Source organism: Poeciliopsis prolifica, unplaced genomic scaffold (assembly GCF_027474105.1).
Source record: "Poeciliopsis prolifica strain line A6 unplaced genomic scaffold, Auburn_PproV2 SCAFFOLD034, whole genome shotgun sequence".
Classification (NCBI taxonomy): domain Eukaryota; kingdom Metazoa; phylum Chordata; class Actinopteri; order Cyprinodontiformes; family Poeciliidae; genus Poeciliopsis; species Poeciliopsis prolifica.
Window position 1 is genome coordinate 2,770,191 of NW_026562409.1, and position 27,170 is coordinate 2,797,360.

The 27,170-nt window shown below is 40.5% G+C and overlaps 3 protein-coding genes across 3 annotated transcripts; all 3 read left to right on the top strand.

Annotated features, from left to right (window-relative positions):
• The first annotated feature begins 166 nt into the window (after positions 1-166).
• Positions 167-7,545, top strand: psmd3 (proteasome 26S subunit, non-ATPase 3). Its single transcript, XM_055052228.1, has 12 exons — positions 167-466; positions 1,143-1,333; positions 1,421-1,561; positions 2,171-2,307; positions 3,007-3,197; positions 3,279-3,382; positions 4,486-4,600; positions 5,221-5,340; positions 5,557-5,660; positions 6,113-6,268; positions 6,358-6,408; positions 7,309-7,545. The coding sequence occupies exons 1-12, from the start codon at positions 286-288 to the stop codon at positions 7,384-7,386; spliced, it is 1,569 nt and encodes a 522-aa protein (XP_054908203.1). The 5' UTR covers positions 167-285; the 3' UTR covers positions 7,387-7,545.
• Positions 7,546-11,733: 4,188 nt separating this feature from the next.
• Positions 11,734-15,586, top strand: LOC129373992 (granulocyte colony-stimulating factor-like). The gene is made up of 5 exons (XM_055052175.1): positions 11,734-11,806; positions 13,076-13,242; positions 13,320-13,424; positions 14,933-15,064; positions 15,141-15,586. The coding sequence occupies exons 1-5, from the start codon at positions 11,791-11,793 to the stop codon at positions 15,321-15,323; spliced, it is 603 nt and encodes a 200-aa protein (XP_054908150.1). The 5' UTR covers positions 11,734-11,790; the 3' UTR covers positions 15,324-15,586.
• A 2,941-nt stretch (positions 15,587-18,527) lies between these two features.
• On the top strand, positions 18,528-26,898 carry samd14 (sterile alpha motif domain containing 14). The gene is made up of 11 exons (XM_055052188.1): positions 18,528-18,780; positions 20,681-20,731; positions 22,013-22,170; positions 22,248-22,364; positions 22,450-22,636; positions 23,212-23,311; positions 23,407-23,475; positions 23,556-23,712; positions 25,750-25,869; positions 26,308-26,463; positions 26,543-26,898. Exons 2-11 carry the CDS (start codon positions 20,695-20,697, stop codon positions 26,696-26,698), a joined length of 1,257 nt encoding a protein of 418 aa, XP_054908163.1. The 5' UTR covers positions 18,528-18,780; positions 20,681-20,694; the 3' UTR covers positions 26,699-26,898.
• The last annotated feature ends 272 nt before the right edge of the window (positions 26,899-27,170 follow it).

Consider the following 27,170-nt stretch of genomic DNA (forward strand, 5'->3'; position numbering starts at 1 on the left):
TAATCTGCACTTGCGAATAAAAACAAATTCAAGTACAAATTAGTTTATTCATCAAAAGATATATTATTTTCCAAGTAAAAGCATGAACTTTATTAGTTTCCAGCGGCTGTGTTGCTTGAAGCAGGATCGAGTCATCTGGGATCGACTGCCTCTGCCTGCTGATTCCTCTCCGCCATCGACTGCTCTGGTCTGCAGAGTGAATACTGTCCAGTCATTGTGAGGATCAGCTTCAGCTGCTCCCGACATCGAACCCCTCGGAACCGCACAGTTCGGCCCAAACACAGTATGAAGGAGACAGCAGCCAAGCGGAGAGACAAGGCGGGCGGGCGGGACAAGTCCAACAAGGAGCCCAAGGAGGTGAAGCCCGCGATCGCGGCCGCGGAGCCACAGGACGTGGAGATGCCGGAGGAGGAGACGAATAACGCGGTGAAGCTGCCCAAGGAGCAGGACAGCCTCACGCTGGAGGGTAATCCTGGGTCTGATGTTCGGGTAGAACCGGGGGAACCTGTCCGGTACTGAAGTCCCTGTGGTTCTGGACACTTTACTTCACTTGTTAGCTTTAGCCTGTTAGCATAAAACCAATTCCTGCTAGATGCCGTAAAACAGCAGAAGGGGACGTAAAAACCTCCAGAGGCTGTTTTTATGTTGTTTATTTTACTTTTAGCGGTTCTAGTTCATGGCCCGACCCAAATTATTTTAGAGCACAACTAGTAAACGGTGAGACAACATTTCAGGACATTTTAGGATCCTGATGTCGCTTCTGCTGCTGAATCATTGTTTATCAAGGTATCAAATGTCCTGTAGAACCGTTTACGGTTCTGCTGGACCCGTCACTCCAGAATGGACCAGTTTAAGTCCATCTGTGTGGTTCGCTTGTCTTCAGATCCTGAAGGATTCAGTGATTAAGGATTAAAATGCAACTTTTAGGTGAAATCCACGACGTTGCTGCTGCAAAGTTCCTGAAAGAGAAGTAAAAGGATCACAGAACCGAAAGTAGACTTTCAATGTTTAAACTCTACTTTTATCTTTTTTTTTCTTTTTTTTTAATTTCATGTCTTAATGAGTCCCTGACTTGTTTGGCTCCAGAAGTGCAGAGTTGGATGTTTGTGAAGCTCCTCCCTTATCTTTATCCTCTTCCTCAGACATCAAGGAGCATGTGAAGCAGATCGAGAAGGCCGTGTCTGGGAAGGAGCCGCGCTTCGTCCTGAGGGCCCTGCGCGCGCTGCCGTCCACCAGCCGCCGCCTCAATACCGTCGTCCTGCAGAAAGCGCTCACCGGCTTCTTCACCAGCAACACCTCCACCAGAGACTTCCTGCTGGGCTTCCTGGAGGAGGTGAGCCGCTCTGATCCGTTTACGGCTGGATTCCTGCTCATCCAGCAGCCGGTGTTTTCACTGAGCCGTCCTCTGTCTGTGTCTCAGCCCATGGAGACGGGCGACGGAGACATCCAGTTCCGCCCGCGGACGGGGAAAGCAGCGTCGGCTCCTCTGCTGCCTGAGGTGGAGGCGTACCTGCAGCTGCTGCTGGTCGTCCACCTGACCAACAGCAAGAGGTACACCGAGGTGAGGAACACACACTGCTACTGCACCGGACCTCTAAATCATGAATAAATTATTGATTCTGGGCTCGGTGCTGCATCAGATTTTAATAACAAATGTCTGAAAATTTTAAGATTTTTTATTATTATTATTGGAACAAAAACAAAATTATGATTTTACAAGAATAAATAAATAAATTCTTAACATTTCCAGAATACAGCAGTAATTTTATGAGAATTTAAACACAGAAAAACAAAAAAATTATTATTTAAGCTTTTTATATTCTTACAACAATTTTAGATTTTTCTGGTGAAATTGAGTAAAATTACATTTTTGTAATTTCATAAAAATTTTAATGGCGTGGACCCAGTACTCTGTCGTCCAGCTCAATGAGGGTTGAGTTTAATTTAAAGCAATTTAAAAAAATACATTTTCTGTTTTTTGTAATTTTTATTTTAGAAAAGAAAGAAAGGAAAAAGAATAAACTAAAACTGGTAATTGGATCTGGTATTTAAAAAAATCTGATTTCTTTTTAAGCTGTGTCACCCAGCCTGTGCAGAACCTGATGGTGTCTCTGACCCTCTGTGACCTCTGTGACCCCTGTGACCTTGACTGCTTCTGTTCTGGTTTCAGGCTCAGAAAGTTTCTGATGAACTGATGCAGAAGGTGAGCTCCAAGAACCGCAGAGCTCTGGATCTGGTCGTAGCCAAATGTTACTATTATCACGCCCGAGTGTACGAGTTCCTGAACCAACTCGACACCATACGCAGGTACACACCCACACACACACCCACACACACACCCACACACACACACACACACACACACACCCACCCCACACACACACACACACACACACAAACTTTGTTCAGTCCAGTTGCATGTCGATTGGGACATAAAGGTTTCTTCATATCAGTTGAAATCAGGAGTTAGTGTGAATAAACTGTTTTAAATCAAAATAACATGTAAACACCAGCAGGAATCATAAACTCTTTAAACAGTTTTCAGCGTCTAAACTACAGAATCCGAGATTAAAATTCTTAGAAAAATTTCAGAAATCTGAGATTTTGTTTCTGATTAAAGTCAGAAATTAAAATAAAAAGTCAAAATTCTGAGATTCAAATTCTGACGAAAAGTCAGAATTATGAAGTGAAAATTGAGAAAAAAAAGTCTGAATTCTGAAATTAAAATTTAAAAAAAGTTTGAATTCTGAGATTCAGACTTTGAGATTAAAGTAAAAATTCTGAAATTGTAATTGAGAAAACAGTAAAAATTGTTTGGTAAAGTCAGTTTGACGTTATAAAATCATGATTCTGAGAATTATGAGAAAAGTCAGAATTTAGCAATTAAAGTTAGAATTTTTAGACAAAAGTCAGATCTTGTTTTCCAGTTTCTATAATCCTCTTTCACATAAATTTAAGGTGGGATTAGAACATTTTACATGTGACTTTGTGCCTCTGTAATCTCAGTTTTCTGCACACCCGGTTGCGCACGGCGACGCTGCGGCACGACGCCGACGGCCAGGCGGTGCTGCTCAACCTGCTGCTGAGGAACTACCTGCACTTCAACCTGTACGATCAGGCAGAGAAGCTCGTGTCCAAGTCTGTGTTCCCTGAGCTCGCCAACAACAACGAGTGGGCGCGCTACCTCTACTACACAGGTTGACACACACCTGCGGGAGGGGGGTGTGGGGGGGTTGGGGCTGCGGAGAGCTCACCTGTGTGTCATGTGACCCCTGCAGGTCGGATCAAAGCCATCCAGCTGGAATACTCAGAGGCCCGCAGGACTCTGACCAACGCTCTGAGAAAAGCTCCACAACACACTGCAGTGGGCTTCAAGCAGACCGTACGAACACACACACACACACACACACACACACACACACACACACACACACACACACACACACACACACATACCAAGAGACACTAACAAACACTGAAGCAATCAGAACTTCCAGGGACCGGTCTGGTCCATAAAAACTCCATTTAAATTTCCTAAGCTGAGAAGCTGTGTTCCGCTGATTGACCAGCAGGTGGAGCTGTTGAGTCATGTTAGATGCTCATTGTTTGTTTTGGCTTAAAATACTGGAAAATACTTTAATTTAATCAGGTGTTTTCAAAGTGTAAAGAGTGTTTGATATTCAAACTGCACCATTTGGTAATAAAGTTCAAACTAAAGGTTGATTTTAAAAAGCCTAAATTTCAGAAACATTTACAGATATTTTCATAAACCAAATAGAAAGAGAAGTATTATTTTCTCATTGTCTGAGGTTAAACTAAACTTTTATTGCTTTTAAGTTAGTTTGAATTCCAAAATTGCAATTAATCATGACTAACATATTTTTGAAAATAATTGTCAACAATTTTAAAAATGTATTTCTAATATTGTATAAAGTCATCATAGGTGGCTGAAGGAAAAGTGCAGAATTTGACAATTTTTTAAATATATTTTTTGTAACTTTCTTTGTATTTTTGTGTTTAAACATAGAATTTTAGTAAAAAAGTCATTTATCCTAACATGATTAGTTTGAATAATTTCAATGTAATGAATATTTTTTTATTCCTAATTGTGCAGTTACTTATTGATCTGTATATTTAAAATAAAGATTAGCTTATGTTTCATATATTATACTCTGAAATAATTTTTTTATTATTATTGTTTTGTTGAAGGGAGTACAAGGTGTATGAGAGACATTTCAAAGCATAAAATTTTCTTATACTTTAGTCAGAATGTGGAATACAAATCAAAAGATTTTGTTAATAATATCATTTAATAGTGAATAGAAAATGTTCATTTAATTTGTTTTTATCTCCCAACTGTGGAGTTGGAAACATTTGAAACCTTAAAACGATTGAAAAGTGTTTGAGTTTTACTGTGGGTGAACGTTTGGGCCCTGTTCCTGGTTCTGCTTGGGTCTGGTTCTGACGGGCCGGTCTCTGTTCCAGGTCCACAAGCTGCTGATCGTGGTGGAGCTGCTGCTGGGAGAAATTCCCGACAGACTGCAGTTCAGGCAGCCGTCTCTTAAACGCTCCCTGATGCCATACTTCCTGCTGACTCAAGGTCAGTGTCCACACGCGCACGCGCGCGCACACACACACACACACACACACACACACACACACACACACACACACACACACTGCTTTCAGTTCCCCATCAGAACCAGCACCAGGTTCTGACTCCCCTGTTGTTCATGAACGAATCAGCGATTAATAGAACGATGGGAACTGGACTTCTGGTTTCAGTTCTTGATCAGAACCGCGTCTACAGATTCTATAATTGATTCCCAGACGATGTGTCCAGAAACTGTTCTCAAGAGAATCACTTCATCAAATCAATAATTGATCAAATTATCAGCCATTTTGATTTTTCAAAGTGACATCATCAAACGGACCAAAATGTAAAGTAATGTGGAAATTTTGATATTTTAAGAACCAAAGTGACAATAATTTATATAATTAACAAAAAATAACAAAATCAGGCAAAAGAAAAATTTTCCAAATCTGTTTCTTTCAATAAAAAACTATTGTGTGTGTGTGTGTGTGTGTGTGTGTGTGTGTGTGTGTGTGTGCGTGCGTGTGTTTGTGCGTGTGTGTGTGTGTGCGTGCGTGTGTTTGTGCGTGCGTGCGTGCGTGTGTTTGTGCGTGTGTGTGTGTGTGTGTGTGTCCGTGTCCCCTCAGCGGTGAGGGCCGGGAACCTGGCCAAGTTCAACCAGGTGTTGGAACAGTTTGGAGAGAAGTTCCAGACGGACGGGACGTACACGCTCATCATCCGACTGAGACACAACGTCATCAAGACTGGTGAGCCAATCACAGGCCTCCGCTGCTCCCAGCCAATCAGAGCTCCCATCTCCAAAGTGTGGTGGAAAAGTTTGAAAACGTACCTTGAAAAGTGCTTGAGTTTCATTCTGTGTGTGTGTGTGTGTGTGTGTGTGTGTGTGTGTGTGTGTGTGTGTGTGTGTGTGTGTGTGGTGTGTGTGTGTGTGTGTGTGTGTGTGTGTGTGTGTGTGTGTTCAGGCGTTCGGATGATCAGCCTGTCGTACTCTCGGATCTCTCTCTCTGACATCGCTCAGAAGCTGCAGCTCGACAGTCCGGAGGACGCAGAGTTCATTGTTGCCAAGGTAACCGTGATTCTTAAAGGGGCGGTATTCTGTAAAATGAACCTTTTGTAGCTTTCTACATGATGTTATAAAGTCATTCCCTCATTAGAAACACACCTGGAGGTAGTGTTGCTTTGATTATTTCACATGGAGATGGAACATAACTCCCTTACTCAGCTCCTTCAGACTAGCCAGCAGCAATTAGCAAAGACCTACTGAGCTGATAATAGGAGCTACTTCTCAGTGAAACGTCGGTAAAAACGTTAGTCAATAGAGCCATGTTGTCTTGACTTCATGAAGGCGGAGTTTCAGAAAGAGCAGGAGCTTCTTAAAGAGACAGAGGCATTAAATTACGAAATCGTTTTTAAAACAACTGAAGGTGACAGTGTTACCTGGTGATGCTATAAAATATACCTGGTAGACAGACCCGCCCCTTAAAGGCGAGGCTGGATTAATTTGACCGTTACGCGCAGGCGATCCGGGACGGCGTGATCGAGGCGAGCATCAACCATGAGAAGGGCTTCGTCCAATCAAAGGAGACGATGGACATCTACGGGACCAGAGAGCCTCAGCTGGCGTTCCACCAGAGGATTTCCTTCTGCCTCGACATCCACAACATGTCTGTGAAGGTAAACCTGAGGTTCCTGCTGGCTGCAGCTAATCTGAGGAACCTGATCAGCTGCAGCTCCAGGATCTGACTCTCTATCTCCCCCTGCAGGCCATGCGGTTTCCTCCTAAAGCGTACAACAAGGACCTGGAGTCCGCAGAGGTAACGCAGCTTCACTCCCAGTTTTCTACTTCTGTCGTCATATTTAAAGGCAGATGGTGAAACCGACTTTTTAGAGTTTTACTTTAGATGGGATTTTATTGTATTATGAGGCTAATTTATAGTTGACACAACTGGTATTTAAAACCCCATAGAACAGTTTTTCCTATTTTTCTCCAGTATTTTCAATAAAGGTGTATTGATAAAAATAAATAATTTTGAAAATATAATTAAACGCAGTTACTGTGTGCATTTTAGTGATCAAAATTAACCTTTATGTAATTGTCCTAAATAAGCTCATTACAAATGTTTTTATGTGTTTGTGAGAAAATGGAGTCACATTGATTCAGTTACCTAAACCAGAAGTAGCAGTTTTTATTCTTACTTTTATTGTTTTCACAATATTTAATACCAAAATGTGGTTTTGTAACAAAAAGCTGCACCAATAATTCAACTGTATAGGCAACATTCTACCTAAAGAGGGCAGCACTGAGAATATTCAAAAAACAAAGCAGAACCAAATAAAATATGTACAAAAATGTCAAAAATAAAAAAACATAAAAGTAAAACCCTAAATGTCCTGTTTACACAGTTAAAAGCAAAAATAAAGTTTATTTGTGGTTTAGTTACACTTTGAGGATGTAAAACCAGAAACTTTTATTTATTATTAAGACATTAAACACCAATTTGTCGAGTATTTATATATTTGAACATTAAAAGTCAGAATATTCAGCATGTTTTTAATGTAATGCATCATCAGAAAAACTAAAACCAGATTTAGTTGTTTTAATTCATTTTTAGAACATAATTAAAGTAAAATATTAAACATCAAGTCTTCCTATAAACAATTTATTTACATGATAATCGTTAACCTGCCTCTGTTTCACTCCGTGGTGCGTTCAGGAGCGTCGGGAACGGGAGCAGCAGGATCTGGAGTTCGCCAAAGAAATGGCTGAAGATGACGACGACAGCTTCCCATGAGCCTCTCCGCTGACTTCCTGTTCAAACAGGAAGTAGTTAGGTGTTAACAGATCACTTATTACCCACAATCCCTTCTGTTCCCTCCCTGTTTTCTGTGTTGCAGCTTTAAACTGCTGCTGTTTCTTGTTTCTGACACAAATAAATCTTGTTTTTGTTTAATCTGCTGCTTGTGCTTTTTACTGAGTGTGAACCAGCAGGGGGCGCTGCAGAAAACAAAACAGAAAGCATGCTTAGTCAGAACCTCTGGTCAGAGATGAGTAATGCTGCTGAGGACGGATCATTGTGACGAATAAAGTCAACACACGATGAACACACATGACGAAAAGAACACAGAACCAGAACAAGACGGTCCCAATCAGACGGAACCAGATGAATCACCAGGATTTAAAATGGAAGAGTCACAGTTCTTTTAGAAAATGTTTAAATAAACGAAGAAACAGAACCTGCATTAATTACAACGTGTGTCAAACTCGAGGCTCCGGGGCCAAAACTGGTCCGCGACTGCTTGTCATGTGGCCCTCCAGGCTCTGGAGGAACTCGGACAAAACTGTTAAGCCACCAGTGTTTTTTGTTTTTAAATAAGTTTTTTCTGTGATATTTTTTTACTTTTTCATACACAAGTCAAAAAGGACCAAGAAAAAACATGAAATGAGAATTTTTTCCACTTTAAGAGCTTTGTAAGGGGGTAAATACTTTTCCTCAGCACTGCACTGTAAAGTTGGGTGCAAGTAGTTTAGTTGGGTAGTAACTAGTTACATTTACTTGTTTTTTTTTTTTTTCAGAAAATGTATTTTCAGGAGTATTTTAGTATTACCCTTTCCTTTTTACTTCTACTTGAGTCATTTCTTTCACTTAATTAAAATATGTTGAAGTGCTTCTACTTTTTCCTCTGAGTGTAATCAAGCAGATGGTTCTGGTTCAGCAGGTTCTGGTGCGATTCATGTTTAATTTTACGTTAAACGGAGCAACATGTTGAGCCCAGTTAATCTTATTTACTGATAACTTTTCCTCCCTGGATCCTGGAGCCCAACAGGCTCCGGGCCGTGGAGAAGACGGCCTCCCACATCAACCAGGTCCGGTTCTGGACCGGTTCCCAAGCACTGCATCAGTCTGAACTTTCTTGGAACATGTAGTTGTGACTCAGCCAATTACCTACAGGATCCAGGTGTCATCAGCGGTGGGAACTTCCTGCCTCTGAAATGCTGAAGAAAATCCTGAAATTAGGAAATTCTTTTACGTCAAATCCAAATTATTTCTCACATTTCTTTTCAAATTATAAAAAAAGCTGAGAAAGTTTCTCAGACTATTATATATTTTTTAATTAATGTAAAGATTTCATCTAATCTCTGGCCTTTCTATTAAAATCCAAAATTACTTGAATTTTCTAAGAATGAAATTGTTTTTGGGACTTTGAGGAAAGAAGTGGCTGAATGTAAAAATGCAATTTTTTAAAAAACAAAACTGTTTCTTTCCCCACTTTTCACGAGGAATTTTGCCACTTCTTCTTATTTGTGAAATATATGGTCAAAAACAATATCTGCATCATATGATAAACTAAAATCCCCATAAAACCCCAGTTTTTCCATTTTTATGACATACTTTAGTTGCTGGTTTAGATTTTATTGTTTCTGTATGTAAAGTTTCGCCTGTTCCTGTTTTTGATGTTTTTGCCAGTTTTGTTTTCAGGTTGTTGAAGAATCTGACATCGATGCAACATTTGTTGGTTATGCTGTTAATGAATGTTTAATGGTTTGCTAACATAAACACTAGGAAGCTAAATAATGAATCTGACATGAAAAATACATTTTTACACAGCAAGCTAAATATTTAGTTTGAAATTAAGTTTTCAGTCTGCGGCTGATATTTAATTCGAACCAAAACAATTGCTATGTTGTTAAGTATTTAGTTATTGAGCTAATTATTTATTTTGAAAGACATTAAGTATCAAGCTAAATATTTAGTTAGTAAGCTGAAAATTTAGATTTACACTAAATGTAAATATTTAGTTTATCCTAAATAAGTATTTAGTAATTGACATAATATTTAGTATGAGTATAAATATTTAGTTTTACTCTAAATATTTAATAATCAAATTAAAATGAGCTTAAACCAAAACATTTAGTATGGAGTTAAATATTTAGTTTGATGCTAAATACATAGGTTATCATTAATGTAACGCTAGTATTACGTTAAATATTTGAATTTAATTTCATGCTACATTAAATACAAAATATTTAATGTTAATATTATGATTATCATAAATACAATACTTAGTTGATACTAAATATTTAGTACTTTGGGTAAGTATTTAGTTTCACTTAAAAAGTATTTAGTAATCAAGCTAAAACTTAGTTTAAAACAAAACATTTAGTACAAGGTGAAATATTTAGTTTGACGACAAATATAAATATTTAGATCATGAGATAAATGTTTCATTTGAAACAAAATATTTAGTTGATAATAAATATTTAGTATGAGGCTAAATATTTAACTAGAATTAGAAACATTCTTTATTATTCAACAAAGTGAATATTTCTGTGAAACAGTCACATAAAAACTGCAGAGAAACCAGTGATGGATGCAAACACTTCCTGGGTTTATTCCAACTGTAACCTTAAAAACTCCCATTTTCCTCAGAAACTTTTACTGTAAACACAATAAAACCAGAAGGAAGTGCTGGAATTTTATTTCTGTCAGGATTAAGGGATCGACTGGAACCTGCGTCGAGAAGGAAACAATCTGCGTTTCCTGCTGACTCACAAGCTTCCAGAATTACCTAAAGAGCGACACATGATGACACACAGGAAGACAAAGCACAGTCACACAATGAAGACACACCCAGGCTGAGACTCAAACACACCTTCGGTGCATTTCCACCAGTTCAAATGGCAGGAAGTGAAGTGACCTGCAGACTCCCTCTGAAACCCCTGCAGTCAGGATGACGCTGTCGCTCTGCAAGGTTCACCTGTACAGGTGCAGCTGAGATGGAAAGCAGTGAAATTATTAACTCTTTCTCACACAAAACCTCTAATTATTTTCACTTTTACTCAATAATCAAACCTGCAGAACATAAACATAAAATATCACAAAGAGTTTCTGGTGTAATCTCTAGTTTATAATTTGAAGTAAGACTGTAAACTAACTTACAATTCACTAAAATGAAGAGAAATGTTTTGCTATTAATGAAATAATCTGCCATTGGATCTAGTGCTTTCTCTTTTAAAGTAAACTAAGATGTTTGCACAAATACTTGCTAATATTTTGCATTTTTGTCATGTAATCTGATATACTAACAGGATGTTGAAGTTTTACATCTTTTTGATTCTCCACCTTCTTCAAATTAAGCAAAAATAAATCTTTGTGCAACAAAAATGGTCATTTTTGCTGCTGTCATTTGAACAATATTAATGTTTCCTTCATGTTTACAAAATCAAAAGAAATATGGCATTAGTCAATTCTGATGCATTTGTGCTGTTATCATTTTTTAAGATTAAAATTTTTTTCAAAAGTCAGCAGAAATTAACTTATCCCTTTCCCAAAAGCTCACAAAATAAATATAAATTATTAATAATTATAATTTTTTACATTATTGTGCAGCTAGACAGTTTTTGCAGAACAGTTGATTGATACCAGATTGCATGATTTTTGTAAATTGTGCAAATTCACACAAAAAATAAAATTTTTTTGTCATTTGCAAAAGTGTTTTTTTTATGTTTGTTTTGACACAAACTTATGAAATTTTTGTGCACTTTGCAATTTTTGTAAGAAGGGAAGCTTATTCACTATAAAATAAACATGTTAATTGAATTAAAGCCTTAAAAGTGATTAATTGACTTCGGGAAACATTTATTGATGCATTTATTAGCAGAACTAACTAACTAACTAACTAACTAACTAACTAACTAACTAACTAACTAACTAACTAACTAACTAACAAGCGGCACAAATGAAATGAATAAAATAAACAAATAAATACATAGTATTAATTAATATGTATATATATATTTTTTTATATATATTAAAAAGCACAGCAGCACAAACAAATTCTTTCCTGCACAGTTGCCTCATTGCCTCCTGTCAGTTTTGTTTAGTTTGAAGAGGGTGTGGTGGATAATTTCACCTGGATACTCAGAAGTGTCTCAGTAGAAAAGGTCACGTGGTTTACTACCCGCCCACCCTGCGCGGCTCTTCGTGCGCGTGCACAGCAGCGTGACGCATCAGAGATTCTGAAACGTCGTAACTTCGTAACTTCTTAACGGAATGACTCCCCATCAATGGGAAACCCCGCGGCGGAGCACAGCGCAGATAAAAGGTCCAAACTGGTCCAAATGGAAGCTGAAAGACAAACTGTGGAGCTGCGGAGCGGACACGCACTGACACACGCACACCGGCCACCTGACAGACATGGACACCTGGACAGGTAGGTTCACAGCTGGAGAGCAGGCCGGCCTCAGAGCTGTCAGGACTAGCAGACAGCCGCTGGTTCTGGACTCGGTTCGTATGGGAGGCTGGTGGTGCCAAAACAAGAAACTATAAAATAAACATGTTAATTGAATTAAAGCCTTAAAAGTGATTAATTAGTGATTTATTAGCATTAACAGACAGACTGCGGGCTGAAATAAACTGTTTCCAGGTGTTTTCTGGATACATTTGTACTAATTAGGCCAAAAACTGAAAGATTAGCAAATGTTAATGAAATGAACGTTGTCCCTCCAGCATCACCTGTGTTTCATGAACACACAGGTGTGTGTTCATTATCTCAGAAGCCAATTAAAAGTCCCGGGATTTAGTTGATTGATATTATTATTTATTCATAAATGTTTTGCAGATATGGGTGAAAATCATACCAATATAAAACAAAATTATACCTTTTCTTCTATTACAAATTTAGATTTCTTCCATCTCTCTTTATAGCAAGGAGGCATCTTGGAGTTTGCATGAATGTTGCAATGTCTTTTTTAATTGTCATGGTGTAAAATTACATTACTGATTTTCAGGCATCTTTTCTTAAAGTTGAGGTCAAATTTGCTATTTTTTAAAGCTTTATATTTGTTTTACAAAAAATGAAAATGTTGCCAATAAACTGACAAAAAGGGTCAAGATTTTAACATATTTAAAGTGCAAACAATATTTTAAAAAATTGACAAAGTGCAGAAAGTAATTCCATATATGCTAAATCAAGGTAACAGGAACTGTAAGCGCAAATCATACGGAACATCTAAAAATGTTTTTTGCAAAATAAAATAAAAAATCACAGGTTTGGCGTTTAAGAGACGTAGAGAAACAGAAAGTTCAATTAGAAGGGGTCTGAGAGGTCAGAAAAGACGGAAATACAGAAATTCAAATTCCTGAAACTACTTTGATTCCAAAGGGAAATTAAATAAAATGTTAAAGACGGAAATACAGAAAGCATTTTGTGAAAACATTGTGATGACTTGTGAAAATTGTGCGCAAAATTTACCTGCTAAATTGCTAAATTCGCTAAATAAATTTAGCTAAATTCGTGAAGTTGGCAAACTTCCTGCACAGACTCATCTAAAAATCCACTGAAATCAGATATCTTACACCCAGAATCAAATAAGTCTGCTCTTTATTTTCAGTTCTGGTGTCTGATTTTTCTGATTGTAGTATTATTCCTAGATAAATTTGGCACTAATCTACAGACTTACGGCTTTTTTCCTCCCTTCAGTTATCATCCTGCTTCACTACTTGCTGTTTGCATCTTGGGTCCGATCGGCTCCGGTCGGCTCGGCGTCCAGCCTGCCGCCTGCGTTCAGAGAAACGGCCCTGGAGGCCAAGACGCTCGGTGAGAAAATCCTCAAGGACATTTCTGCAGCGCACGCCGCCACGGTCCAGGTAAAAACGGTTTGGATGCTCCAGATTGTTGGTATTTTCTTCTTCTTTGGTTTTTAATGCGCTCCTGTCGTCCCCAGGATTTCAGCCTCGATTCGTCAACATCCAGCCTGCAGTTGATGGCGGCGTCGATGGGAATCCCGTCCTCTCCTGTCCTCAAGGCGCTGTCCGCACACTTTACCCTGGTCAGTCTTAGGACGGGTGGGTTGGGTCTTTTGGACAGTTCCTTTGTGACTGAAGGGTTTTGTCGTTTGGTCATTCAGGCAGTTTTAAGGGTTTCTCATTGGGTTTTATGGGTTAAAGAAGATTTACCCTACATTTTTGTGTTTTCAGGAGCTGCTCAGACTTGTTGAGTTGAGCTGCAGTAAGAAAAGCCATTGAGATGTTTTATGTGATTAGCTATTTCTGTTTTTTCAGTGTTTTTTTATGAAATGTCTTGTGGTTTTATTGATTCTTCGTCGCCTTTGAGACGGTTTGCACAAAGATTCTTTGTTTCTTGACAGTTCTGGTGGTTCTTAGGACTCTTTCTGGAGAGTGTACTTTAACTTTCAGAGAGTTTGATGTCTCTGAATGGTGAAATAGTTCCATAAATCTAAATCTACGACTTGTTGAGTCATGTTAAGTCTCTTGTGGTTTGGTATGTCCTTAAAAGGTAATTCAGCTTCTTCTCCTCGTGTTCATTTGGTTTATGTTTGGTTTCTTTGCGGATGTTTTAGTTTATAGTAGTTTGAGGTTAACTCAGTGCTTAATTGGTTGCAGTATTTTACGAGGTTTTAGGAATCCTGGAGGTACGCAGGGTTGGGACTCGGCTCTTCTTCTTCTTTCTAGGCTAATTAGACAATGAGTCATTTTTTGTTTGAGGGATTTTGTAACCGAGTTCCTGATATAAAGAAAAACATTAAGGGTCATAATGAGGTGAATCTTTATGTTTGATGTAGTTTCTGTCAGGTTTGGGTTCTGTGGTTTTCAGGTTGGGATAAACTTGAAAATGCTACTTTGCAAGTTACTCTCCAGCTTGTTGCTAGGTAACCATAGAGCGAGTGAGGCTAAGCTAACCACTAAGCTAGCCTAGCTAGCTTAGTGGTTAGCCATGAGGGGTTGAGATTTAAGCCTTTCCTCTGCCTACATTCCCCAGAATGCAACAGCGATAAATATCGTTTATCTGCCAGAGGGTCGGATAGTTCTTAGGAAGATTTATAGCGAATAAACGTGAGATTTCTGAATCCAAAGAGCTTTTATGAATCAGTCATCACCTTAGATTATTGTATTATTATGGTGTGAGTACATGAAGTTGAGCCTGATGTTTCCTGGAGGTTTTTAATGGGATATTGAAGGTTTCTGAGCAAAAAAACTAAATCTTACCAAGTATTTTTGGTCCACTGTCTGGTGCAGATATGTCAGTACACTTTAAATAAAACAACACTCACTTACAAGCAACTTCTCAGAAAAATATGAGCTTGTTTTGAGTGAATAATTTCTTAATATTAAGAAGTCCTAGTAGGCCTATGTTTTTTTTAGTTAATATTACGGAAAAGTTTGTTATATCTTATTTCAAGTTTACTCAAATGTTTGTACTGAAAACTAGACCAAAAACAACTGGTAATATTTTATTTTTTTTTAGTGATCATGTTTGAGAATATTTCAGCTCAGAACGTCTGTAGGAGTTTGATCATGATTTTATCGCCCCCTGCAGGAGACATGCGTTAGCCGAATGCTAGCAGGTGTTCAGATGTATCAGAACCTGCTGGAGGTTCTGTCCAGCAAAGTGAGCGGTCTGGATGACCTGAGAGCGGACCTGCGTGACCTGCTGAACCACATCAACAAGGTAAAGCCTCGCGTCATGTGACCGCCCGCCACGTGATCAGGCGTCTGATTGGCTAACAGCTGTCTGTTTGTTCCAGCTAAAGGAGGTGGCGCAACTAACGGCGGACGTTTCGGATCAGAACCCGAGCACGGACCTGACCTCTCATCTCCAGGACAGCCACAACATCCAGGTGGCGCTCCACCTGACGTTGACTCAGCTGCGCTCCTTCTGTCATGACCTGAACCGGACCTTCAGAGTCCTCTCCACCTACAGGCCGTGAGCTGCAGGTGGACGCTAAGCCCCGCCCACCTGGGTCGACTCAGTATCTGCGCTTCCATTGACTATTACATTTATTTTGATATTAAAAAAAACTTCGGTGCCAGGATGAGGCATAAAAATTGATTTATTTTGCGAGCCTGCAGTCACACGAGTCACATGGTCAACAGCAGGATGTTACTACTGGTAGAAACCAAGAAGAAGACGACGACAGGAAGTAGTCAGAGGTTCATGGTGGTGAATGTTTTTAAATAATTTACAGCTTGAACAAACGTATTCATGTGTGATTTTAACGTGTTTTTGTGAGTATTAGCAGAATATTAGCTGCATTTCTGCACAAAACTTTGAAGATATTACACAAACGTAAAAAAAAGTTTGCAATTAAATTAAATTAGAAAAGCAATTAAAATCACGCATGAATAAGTTTGTTCACTCAATAAGTAATTTAAAAAACATGTCAAGCTCCAACCACTTCCTGTCTTCTGCATGCCAGTAGTAATATCCGGTTGTTGACCACGTGACTCGAACAAATTTTACGAACTGCATTAACTTTGATGGAGCTGAAAACCCCAAAAATGTTTTAACAAAATTTTTACGTTTTTCCAAAATGGTCCAAATTTAATTTCCTAATTCCAGTTTTCCCAGTCAGTGAAGGCGCAGCTACAAAGATTTGCGCACATCTGTAGTGGTCTGTAGTCAGAGCTCAGGCAGAACGGACTGACGGATCTGGTTTGGTTCTGCCAGATAAAAGCTGCAGGCCGGTTATCGGGCCAGCCGCGCTGAATCAGATCCAGATGAATCCTGAAGCTCGGTGTTTGTTCCGGCACGTCGGGCCGCTGCGCATTTCGAGGATTCGCAGGAATGCAGGCGCTGCCGTGTTTACAAACCTTAAAGGAAACCACAAAGAGCTGGTTGTGGGTTCTGATGGAGGTTCTGCAGGTCCGGACCCGCTCGGAGGAATCTCTCCCGCTGCTTATCGGCCTCATTAGCGGAGACGCTGCAGACTGACAGCAAACAGTTTGATGGATGTTGAAGCTTCTTATCACCGGAGGCTGAAATGGGTCAGAGTTGAACTTTTATTACTGCAGAAACAGTCGGATCAAACACATTGTTTACATCTTGTTAATGTAAACAACCTCCGCACTACATGAGCGTTATGCTGCCACCTGCCTGCAACATGAGAAACAGCTTTTACTCTTCAACCAAAAGATAAATGTTAGTGTAAAAACAACTGGGATCCTGTTTACCGACATGCTTTTATTCTGAAGCAGCAGCAGGAAGTGAAAGTATTGGGCTATTTTTTTATTTTTTTATGTTTTCAAATTAACAGACTTTTTTTTTCTGGAAACAGTCACCATTTATTATGTTTATGTTTATTTGTTATTTATTATCTGCTGGTTAACTATGCTGTTTTTCTTTATTTATTGATATTTATTTTGTATTTATTGATGTATTTATTAACATTACTGACGGGTTGATTGTTTTTTTAATCATTATTTATTTATTTGAGTCGGCTGAATCAAGGTCGGACAGCTGATAAGAGGTCACTGAGGGCGCGCGAGCCTGACGTCACACACCGATGACGTCATCACTTCCGCATGCCCTCAGACGACCTCAAGTCAACCCAGCTGACTCGGGTTCAATCATTCTGCTGTGTGGAATAATGTTGACGTCTGTACGTTTCAAAAAACGATTTGATCACGATTTCAAAATAAAATGCTTTCATAAAAAAAAAAAAAAAACATTTGATTGTTGATAATTTTCTGTTTAGAATAAATTTTGATCCAATGTTTTATTGGAAACGCAGTTAAATAAATTTACTAATAAAACAGTTGTTTTTCAAGGATATCATATAAAATTTACTTTTAAAAAATTTTACATCATGTTATAATCTTCCCTCATCAAAAAATCCTTGAATCTCAGTTAACCCCTTCAGACTAGCGGCAGCAGCTGTTCGCAAACACATGGTGTAACTGCACTTCTGCTGAGCTCTTATGAAGGTTTGTAAACGGCATAATGAGGAGCATTGGTGAGCATGGGCTGAGTGACGTCAGAAACAGTAGGAGCTTCTTAAAGAGACAGCGGCCCAAATTTCAGGATGTCAAGGTGGAAGTTAAATCTCATTTCAGTTATGTTTGCCATACAAAGAAGGGTAATAACTAGTTACATTTAATCAGATACATTTACTTGAGTAACTAAAAACTGTCCTGTACTTTGTAGTTTTATTTGAGAAATTTATGAAGTATTGTTGCTACTTTTACTTGAGTAAAATGTCTGGATTCTCTACTTAGTATAAATTACAAAGATTCACCAGACACACACATCCAGTTTTTGTTAAAGTTTCATAAGTTTTATGTTGAAAATTTTTTCTTAAATATATTCAGTTATTCATAACTAATTATTTCCATTTTGGTTTCTAAAATGCTCAAATTTCCACATAACTTTATATTTTGGTTTGTCGATGCTTTAATTTTTAAATATTAAATGATTTATGATTCAATCAGTTACTCAGTACTTTAGTCGCCTTTTTACCAAATACTTTTTTTATTCTTCAATGGGTACTTTTTACTTTTACTTGAGTAAAAACATGTTTTTACTTAATTTCAATCCATTTGTACTTACTCTACTCTCCTCTGTTGATAAATATAACATTTTTATAATAACTGAAGGCGACAGTTACTTGATTGTATTTGGAAAATATATAATACTGCCTCTTTAATGCACCTTTTCTGTAAAAACTACGTTAGATCTTTAGAATGATGGGAAAGTGATCATTAAATTACGTTTCTGTCCTGCTGAAGTCCAACCAGCAGAGGGCGCTGATGCAGCAGAAACCGCCTCAGATCCTGATAAAGAAGAAAACAACAGCAGTGAGGTTCTCTATTATAAACTGAAACATTTAGGTTTTGTGTTTAAAAGTGTTATATCAGCATCTTGAAATGATTTATAAAGAAAAGATTTTGAGAAACCTGAAATAATTATGTAATTATCTGTAATTTATAATTGTTTTCTATTGTTTCTATGTAAAATATTTTTATTTTTTATCTCAAAGCCTAAGAATCAGCTGTTTTTCTGAGATATTTCATAATGTTTTTCAGTCTCATCATCCTCTGCTGTCTTTGTCCATCCCTCCATCTCCTCCATCCAATCATCTTCCTCCTCCTCCTCCTCCTGCTGTCCTTGGAGCTGCTGTTTCAGGACCAGGCTGCAGTGTTCTGCTGAGTAGCGGTGAAACAGCACTCGCTCGTCAGCAGACAACTCTCAGCTGAGCCCCAGAGCCCCTCAGGAGGGAAACTACGGCTCCCAGAATCCTCCGCTGCAGCCCCAGAGTCAGTGCAGATCCGAGAGGAACCCCAGAGGAACTCTGGGAGACGTGGTCCGAGTCCATCAGCTGCTCCCGGAGGCAGAGGGAGGAGAGGCTGACGTGCCATGACAACAGTCGGAGGGAGACGCGCAGAGAGGTGAGACCATCTGTTTGTTTCTCTTTCTGTCTCTCTTCATCGTCCACCGTCCCTCCTGTCTGCTGTCCAACCCTCTGCGTCTGTCTGACAGCATGTCTTACAGCTGGGAACATTGTGTGTTTGTCTCAGAACAGCAGAGACAGTGTGTGTGTGTGCGTGTGTGTGCGCGTGTGATAAAACATCTCCACCCAGCCTGTAGTATCTCCCAGACCTCCTGAGATGATGCAGCAAACAGGAAACCCAGAAATCGGGACACAAAAATCGTAGAAATGAAAGAAAAAACATTTGAACACCATCTGTTACAGCGATGTTCAAAGTGTGGTCCGGGATCTGTTTATGGACCCTGGACTGATCTTGTGCGGCCCAGAATTTTTAAATTTTAACTCTTATTTATTGCAGACAAATTAAAATCTTATGATAGAAAATGTTGGCTACAGCACCAAAACAAGGTAATTATCCGTGTTTCTTTCCAGATCTCTCCTTCATGTTGTGAAATATTTTGTAAACTGGATTAAACTCTCCACCTTCTGCAAGAACTTTCAGTCATTTTTAAAGGACTAAACATTTTATGCATACATTTTTTGTGTAAAACTTAAATTTTTAGCTTTATATCATGTTTTAACGTTATTTCCCCATCAACAACAAGCATAGTCTTGCTTTATTCTCTTGAATCCCATTCAGCTCCTTCAGACTAGCAGCAGAAATTAGCAAACAACTGGTGAAACTGCATCTGCTGAGCTCTTTATACAAACAATAAAGGATTAATGGTAAAGGATTGTTTTAATAATATGCTGAAGGCGGTGTGTCAGAAACAGCAGGAGCTTCTTAAAGAGACAGAGACCTAATTTCTAGGTGTCAAATTACAAAGTCTAATTTATTTTAAGTCAACAGAGATCAATGATTGTGTTATAAAATGTCACGTTGTCTCTGAAAACACATCTTTAAGGCATTTTTTTCTGTAAAAACCATGTTAGATGTTTTTGCTCCTTAGATTTTCTGACAGGGAGTCACTGTCCAGAAGAGCGCTGTCTGAAGGAAGCAGAAACCTGCAGTTATTAACCAAGACAAGCGTTTCCTGCGTGGAACATCAGGCTTTACCAGAGCAGGACGAAGTGGGTCAGTAGCATCAGCTGAGAGACGCCGTCTCCCTGCTGACTTCTTGCCTCAGGACTTTGCTGAATCCTTAATGAGGCTGTTCAGAGGTCAACTGCTCTGGGAGTTTGGAGGAGGAAGAAGAGGAAGAGGAGGAGGGACTGAGATCCTCTGCGGTTCTTCAGGAAGCTGAATGTTTCCCGTGGACTAGCTGGTCGTTGTGGCGCCTTATGTATCATGTCAGTCTTTGTTAAACGCCTGTTTTTTGATGTAATCTGGATCAGAACCATAACAGAAATGGGGAAGCCGAGTGTTGATGTGTGACATTAACGATGAAGACGTGACATCAGATCCGGGGTTGAAGCTGCTGGTAAAGATCAGATTCTGGTGGAACGTGATGAAGGCGTGAGAAAACCTGAAGAACAATGCTCCTCCTGATGCTGTTTATAACTGTAATTAAAGTATCACAGATCAATGGTTTGCATGGCGAGACTCAGCAGACTCATAGTTCCACCAGGTGTTTGCTGATAGCTGCTGCTGCTAGTCTGAAGGAGCGCTGTTTAGGGTCAGGTGTTCAGAAACCCCTGAATGGCTGCCACAGAAGATTCAGGAAATACATTTTACAAAACACGTCCCCTTTAAAAGCTATTTATCATCAGGCAGAGTTAAATCAAAACTGTCCCAGTGCAGACATGTAATGTTTCTTAGCCGTAACGTAAACCAGCATGCATTAGCAGCAGTTAATATGTGTTTGACATTTTGTCCCTTCTGTCCCACCGTCCTCTGTCTGTCTCCTGTCTCTGAGCAGATAATCACAGAGCCATGTCTGCAGGCCTGGAGGACACAGACAACGTGTTCGGTGAGCCTCACAGAACCACTAATGGACTCATTTACACATTAATGATGATCATGCACCTTGTTCTGAGCACATTAGCGCCGCCTGCTGGTCATTATTAGCCTGAACAGGAACAACTCAGCGGCTGTAAAGTCAAACAAATCACTTGAAAACATCTGAACGTCTGCAGGATTCTGCTTTCCTCCTCTTTCTCTTTCTTTGTTCTCCAACATTGTCTTGTTTCCCTCCCCCACCCTCCGCTCCATCCATCCATCATCCCTCCATCCTCTGTTTCATTAAATCTCCATCTTCTCTCTGTTGCCTCATTTTACCGCCCAACACATCTTCCCTACCCCCCCCCCCCCCCCCCCCCCCCCCCCCCACCAGGTTTACCTCCCCCATCCGTCTTCCCCCCGGGAAATAAACCTTCATCAGCTCAGTGTGTGTGTGTGTGTGTGTGGGGGGGGAACCCTTTATTCCTCTGAGGAGGTTGTTCACATCCTAAACAAGAGTTCTCCTAACAAGAGAGCAAACAGACGTGCACTGCTGCCACGCTGGTCATCATGGAGACAGGAGGTTAATACATCAAACATAAGTTTAAATTATCAACAAAACCGAGACAAAATGCTTCAATGCAGAGACATTTTTACACTCACAGAATATCAACAAGACAAAGTTCCTGCTTGTTTTATTTGCCTTTTAGAGGCCATTTAGTCTAGTGTGTGTGTGTGTGTGTGTGTGTGTGTGTGTGTGTGTGTGTGTGTGTGTGTGTGTGTGTGTGTGTGTGTGTGTGTGTGTGTGATGGTCAGCATGCTGAATATTTGATGGCGCTCTGATGGACTGAGTGGGAGGAGGAGGAAGAGCTTATTAAGTTATAAACTTGATGCATCATCAGAACAAAACTGTGTAATAAACATGAACTGATGTTACACAGTCCATCCATCCATCCATCCATCCATCCATCCATCCATCCATCCATCCATCCATCCATCCATCCATCCATCCATCCATCCATCCATCCATCCATCCATCCATCCATCCATCCATCCATCCATCCATCTGTCTGTTGTGGACGATGGATGGACGGATGGATAGATTAATAGTTGGATGGATGGATGGATGGATGCCCAGTATCATGGCGGTATTGAAGCGGGTCATTAAATCTCCATCATATCTTCACTGAGGTTTTTCTTTCCGCTCTGGGCTTCATGGCGTCAGTTTATTTCTCACAGATTACATTTTTCACCTCCAGTTTTCTCGAGCCGCTTCTCCACAGTAACTGAATCAACCCGTCTCCCGTCGCAGACCTGAACGAGGCCGTCCCGGAGACGGAGCTGCTGGACAACAGCATCCAGAAGGGCCGGGCCCAGCTGTCCGTCAAAACGCGCCGCCACCGGCCCTCACGCTCCCGTTATCGTGACAGCGTGAGCTCCACGGAGGGAGACGACGGCTTCGACAGGAAGGTAGAGTCCGGCTGCAGCTCTGCTGTGTTTCATACCAGCCATGATCCGATCGGCTGATCTTCTGAGTGTGTTACCAGGACAGTCCGGTCCAGTCCGCCCGCTCACCTCTCCACCTGGCCATGAGAGGCTCCTCCCCCTCACCTGATTTACTTGTGTCATCCCGAAGCCCCGCCTTTTCCTTTGACGCATCGCTGGTGAGACCAATCACAAGGAACCATACAGAGTTTTCACTTTTGAAGAGACGAAGAATCTTTCTGTTTTTTCACGTTGCCGTCTCAGGGGCGTCGGTCTCCAGAGGACGAGGGCGCCTCATTGGTCGCTCCACCTCGGGGGCGGTACCATCAGCTGACCAACGCCACGTCACAGGAAGCTCTGGTGACGCCGAGGAGCTCGCCATCTAAGTCCTGCCCCTCCTCTGACTGCTCACCTGTATACATGAGGAGGAACAGGAGGCCGGACAGCGAAGGTACACACACCTGGATACACACCTGCACACACACCTGCACACACACCTGCACACACACCTGGACACACACCTGGATAAACACCTGGACACACACCTGGACACACACCTGGATACACACCTGCACACACCTGGACACACACCTGGATACACACCTGCACACACCTGGACACACACCTGGATACACACCTGGACACACACCTGGATACACACCTGGACACATACCTGGACATACACCTGGATACACCCCTGGACACACACCTGCACACATACCTGGATACACACCTGGACACACACCTGCACACATACCTGGATACACACCTGGACACACACCTGCACACATACCTGGACATACACCTGGATACACACCTGGACACACACCTGGATACACACCTGGACACACACCTGCACACACACCTGGATACACACTTGTAACACAGCTGTAAATACGTAGTTTGACTTATATTGATGATTGTAGGAGCCATAAACACAACTGGAAACAAGGACACAAAGCAATTGTGTTAGAAACACACCTGTAACTCACCTGTACCTCGTTTATAATCACTGGTTTGTTTCAGTTCTGGTTTCTGATACGAGTCGAGACACGAGTCCAGCCGATCCCGGCAGTCCGACTGTCGTCTTTGATAAGAAGACAAAGAGACGTTTCCTGGATTTGGGGTCAGTAAACTCAGTTCTGCACAAGTTGCACATAAAAGCTTCGTTGTTGTCCCGCCGCCCTCGGCTCATCGGTGATGGTGTCCTTTGTGTCTCAGGGTGACGCTCAGACGGTCCTACATCAGAGTGAGGAAAGATAAATCCAACAGGCTCTCTGTGGGCAGCAGGTGGGTCCATCGCCAACATGAGCTTCTGCTTCCTCCAGAACCACTTGATTAACTGTGTTGGACATGTCTCCTGTCCTCAGAGAACCGTCTGAGAGTCCGTCTCGGTCCTCTGGTTCCTTCGTCTCGTTTTCCTGGTTCACTGAAGGTCGAGGGTCCTTCTCCTCTTCTGGGACTCCTCCATGTTCTCCCAAAATCCCCCCGCTGGGCTCCCAGAGACCCAGGAAGTCCCACTCACAGGTACTTTCTTCTTTAAGTCCTGAAGTACAAGAACGAGGTTCTGAACGACAAGTAAAGAGTTTATGCAGTTTTTTGGATGTACTTGAAAGCATCATGTTGCAGCTGATCAGGATGTTTTTTCAGGCCCAGAATGAATTACAAGAAAACATTTTAATAGTCATAAATAAGCCATTACATAAATATGCCTTTCTGAAAGCAGAGCAACGCAAACAGCTAGTTTAGAGAACGTTTTGTTCTTCCATTTGGGTCTCTACAGCCCAAGCAGTTAAAAAACCTCACATAGTAACTTTTTGACAATGTGTTTTGGTGTTTGGAAATGGAGCCGTTTCAAAAACCCACTGATTGTTAAGCCACATTCAGCTGGCAATGTGGCGTTACCGAGCCACCACAGCGGGCCTAGCCCTTCACCTAACAAGCCAAGTGGAGCTCCAGTACATTTGATCAGCTGGTTTTACTGCTGTATGCGCTGTACAATGGCTGCTGGAAAAGATAAGCGTTTCTTGTTGACTTATCATCCAGAAATTCTGCATCTTGGTTGTGGAGAAGGCTCTACTTATGCTTTTCACAGATGTATGATTATATAGTTGTGCATCTGTTTGCAGCCATTTTCACGTGTGCTAACGTTGAGTTGGGGGGCGTGGCCAGCAGCAGCTTGCTTAGATTTAAAGTGACAGAATCCCTGAAACAGATGATTCTGACATGAACAGACTAAAATCGCATTATCCAAGAATGATATGTGCAAAAAAACATTTTTTTTACATGTTTTGTGTAGTTCATAAATCTATCCTAACCTGATCAGGGAAACATAATAAATGCTTAGGCTGCATTTTCACCATCCCTGTTTAATGCACTTTAATTGAACTCCAGTTTGTTTGTCTAGAGCAGGAGAGGGCAATCCTGGTCCAACATTCGTTTAGGATGTGCGAATGTGTTATCGAACTCTGATGCCTACAATCCTGGGTCTCAGTTTGGTTGAAGTGAACTGATCTGACATCTGATGGAGCAGTGAATCTATTTGCAGCAGGTAGATAAGTTCTGATTGGCTTACGGGGTCACATGACCTGCCAGCTGCGGTTTGCTTTGCGGTCAGTGAAATATGTGGTGGTCAGATTCAGCAGGAAGCTCCGGTTTCGGACTCCTCTCGTCCAACATTACACTCCATCAGGGCTGCAGCAGAGATTCGCCTCAGAGTGATGCATCACTCTGAGGCGAATCTCTGCTGCAGTCTGTCTGCTGGGATCTGGGAACGATAGAAACCCACCACTGCTGAAGGTTTCCTTTGACTCAGTTCTGGATCCTGGTTGACCATAAATCTTTTTTATTTAAGTATTGAAAATAGTTTTTAAGGAAAGTAAAAGGTTTGTTTTATTTTTCTGCATTGATGCTGTTTTGTGTCATCATGTCTGCAGGGTTTCATATTTGCTGTTCTGTTTTAAACTGTTCCAGTAAAATTAGAGCCTAAAATCCAATTACTGAAGTAATTGTCAAGTAGTTTAGTAACTGATTAATTGTTAACTGAAGAATGCAAGGTCTAAAAAAGGTCATTTACTGAAAGAACAACATACTCAGAGCTATAATTCAGACAAAATTGTACAGAAAATGTTTGGATTTTTAATTAAAAACCTCTCAAGTGGCATCATTTTAGCTTCAACTTGTAATGTTTTTTATACATATAAAAAAATCTCTTCCAATTATTAAATTGGCTAATCCAAAATACTGATATTTTATTTTAGACAACACAATACTTATTTAAAGATTTATGTAATTATTTGGAGCTTTTAATGTATTTCTATTGTCGAGTAAAAAGGCTTAAGTAGTAAATAAAAAATCAGGAAAATATTCCAATGGTTTTTTTTGTCTGATCAATCGATTAATCGTCAGAATAATAGATTAATCGGTCACCAAACTAATTTGTTTGTTGAAGCCCTAATACAATAGTTTTTATGCAGATGAAATTGTGATTTAAAAAAATTTGCAGTAAAAAAACCTGAATATAAGAGAAAATATTTTAGAATGATGTTTCTGCTGTTTGTCCAGGAGTCGGCTCTCAGTGAGGAGTTTTCTCCTCCTCCCACCTCCTCCTCCACGTCTCCTCCTCCAGAGTCGTCCTCCAGATCCTCCCATCCGTACCAGACCCTGTCCCAGTCCTCCGATGAGGTGATGCTCTGGAATCCCAAAATATATCTGGGTTACTCTTCTTCTGTAACAGTATTTGATTAATGATTTGAATTTTGAGTTTTTGAAGATTTAATTCTTGGGAAATCGGGATGCTTTTCACCAATGCACCCTTTGGATTTCCATAGTTACGAGTGATGTCATCATGTCCAGACCGCCATCTTGCTTGACTTGCATGTTGATCAGCTTCCATTTATTTGACCTTTGAATTTAAATGAATTCTACAACAGAACATTAGGACCAGGCCAGGATGCTGAGCATCTTCTGTAGGATATCTCGTAAATGTAGCAATAACTTGGTGAAAATCTGACTTTGAAAGATGAACACCCACATTTCTTTTCTCAATGACAGACAAAATAAAACCAATTATTGCTGATAATATTTTAGTGTGTAACTTTACAAGCGTTTCCTCCTCCTCAGCCCTGTGATGAGCCTTCCTCCGCCGTCTCCTCCTGGTCGACTCAGGAGGTCTGTCAGTGGCTCCGAGGACTCCACATGGACCAGTACATCCCAGAGTTCAGCGCCAGAGACATCGATGGAGAGCAGCTGCTGCAGATGGACGGCACCAAGCTGAAGGTGATGATGAGGATGGTGGTGATGATGGGATCACTCCTCCAGAGGAACTCTGATCCTCTGCTGTCTCTGTCCTCTGTAGGGTCTGGGCGTGCTCAGTTCGTCTGACCGCAGCGCCCTGAAGCGCCGCATCAAAGACGTCCAAACTGCGGCAGAGAAAGAGAGGAAAGCTCTGGACAAACTGGAGAAACAGAAGGAAAAACAGCGCCGGAAAGACCAAGAGCAGCGCAGGAACTGAGTATGACCACAAGGGAGAGGCAGAGGATAGTCCACGGATTTCTGTCAAAGTGAGACATCAACCTCAATGAACTATCTGTGGTTTTTATGGAAATCTGGAATTCCGGGCTGCAGATTTCCAGACCTGGAAAATGATTTGAGGAAATGAGACTGAGAAAAGTTCTGGAGAAACATGAAAAATGATTAAATCTTTCAAACATTTCTGACCGTGTCTTTATTTAATATTCAGCAGGAGCCCTGAAAGGACAAATTTGTGACAACATATTAGAGTCATAGGAGATAGAATAAACACCTGCTAAAAAAACTAATTAATCTCAGAAATATTTTTTAGACAAAAACAAAACAGTTTTTATTTGACCCTTTCTCTCAAATAAATAAATAAATAATAATAATAATACGTATATCCATATGGAAATATATATACATATGGATATGTACATACATATACATAGGGATATGTATATCTATATACC

Bases quoted from the DNA above. Each gene is read 5' to 3' on its own strand.
- samd14 (XM_055052188.1), top strand. From the start codon at position 20,695: ATGTCTGCAGGCCTGGAGGACACAGACAACGTGTTCG. The intron at 20,732-22,012 runs GTGAGCCTCACA...CTCCCGTCGCAG, and splicing joins GGACACAGACAACGTGTTCG to ACCTGAACGAGGCCGTCCCG. The intron at 23,476-23,555 runs GTGGGTCCATCG...TCCTGTCCTCAG, and splicing joins AGGCTCTCTGTGGGCAGCAG to AGAACCGTCTGAGAGTCCGT.
- psmd3 (XM_055052228.1), top strand. From the start codon at position 286: ATGAAGGAGACAGCAGCCAAGCGGAGAGACAAGGCGGGCGGGCGGGAC. The intron at 467-1,142 runs GTAATCCTGGGT...CCTCTTCCTCAG, and splicing joins GGACAGCCTCACGCTGGAGG to ACATCAAGGAGCATGTGAAG. The intron at 5,341-5,556 runs GTGAGCCAATCA...GTGTGTGTTCAG, and splicing joins ACACAACGTCATCAAGACTG to GCGTTCGGATGATCAGCCTG.
- LOC129373992 (XM_055052175.1), top strand. The intron at 13,425-14,932 runs GTCAGTCTTAGG...CGCCCCCTGCAG, and splicing joins TGTCCGCACACTTTACCCTG to GAGACATGCGTTAGCCGAAT. The intron at 15,065-15,140 runs GTAAAGCCTCGC...TGTTTGTTCCAG, and splicing joins TGCTGAACCACATCAACAAG to CTAAAGGAGGTGGCGCAACT.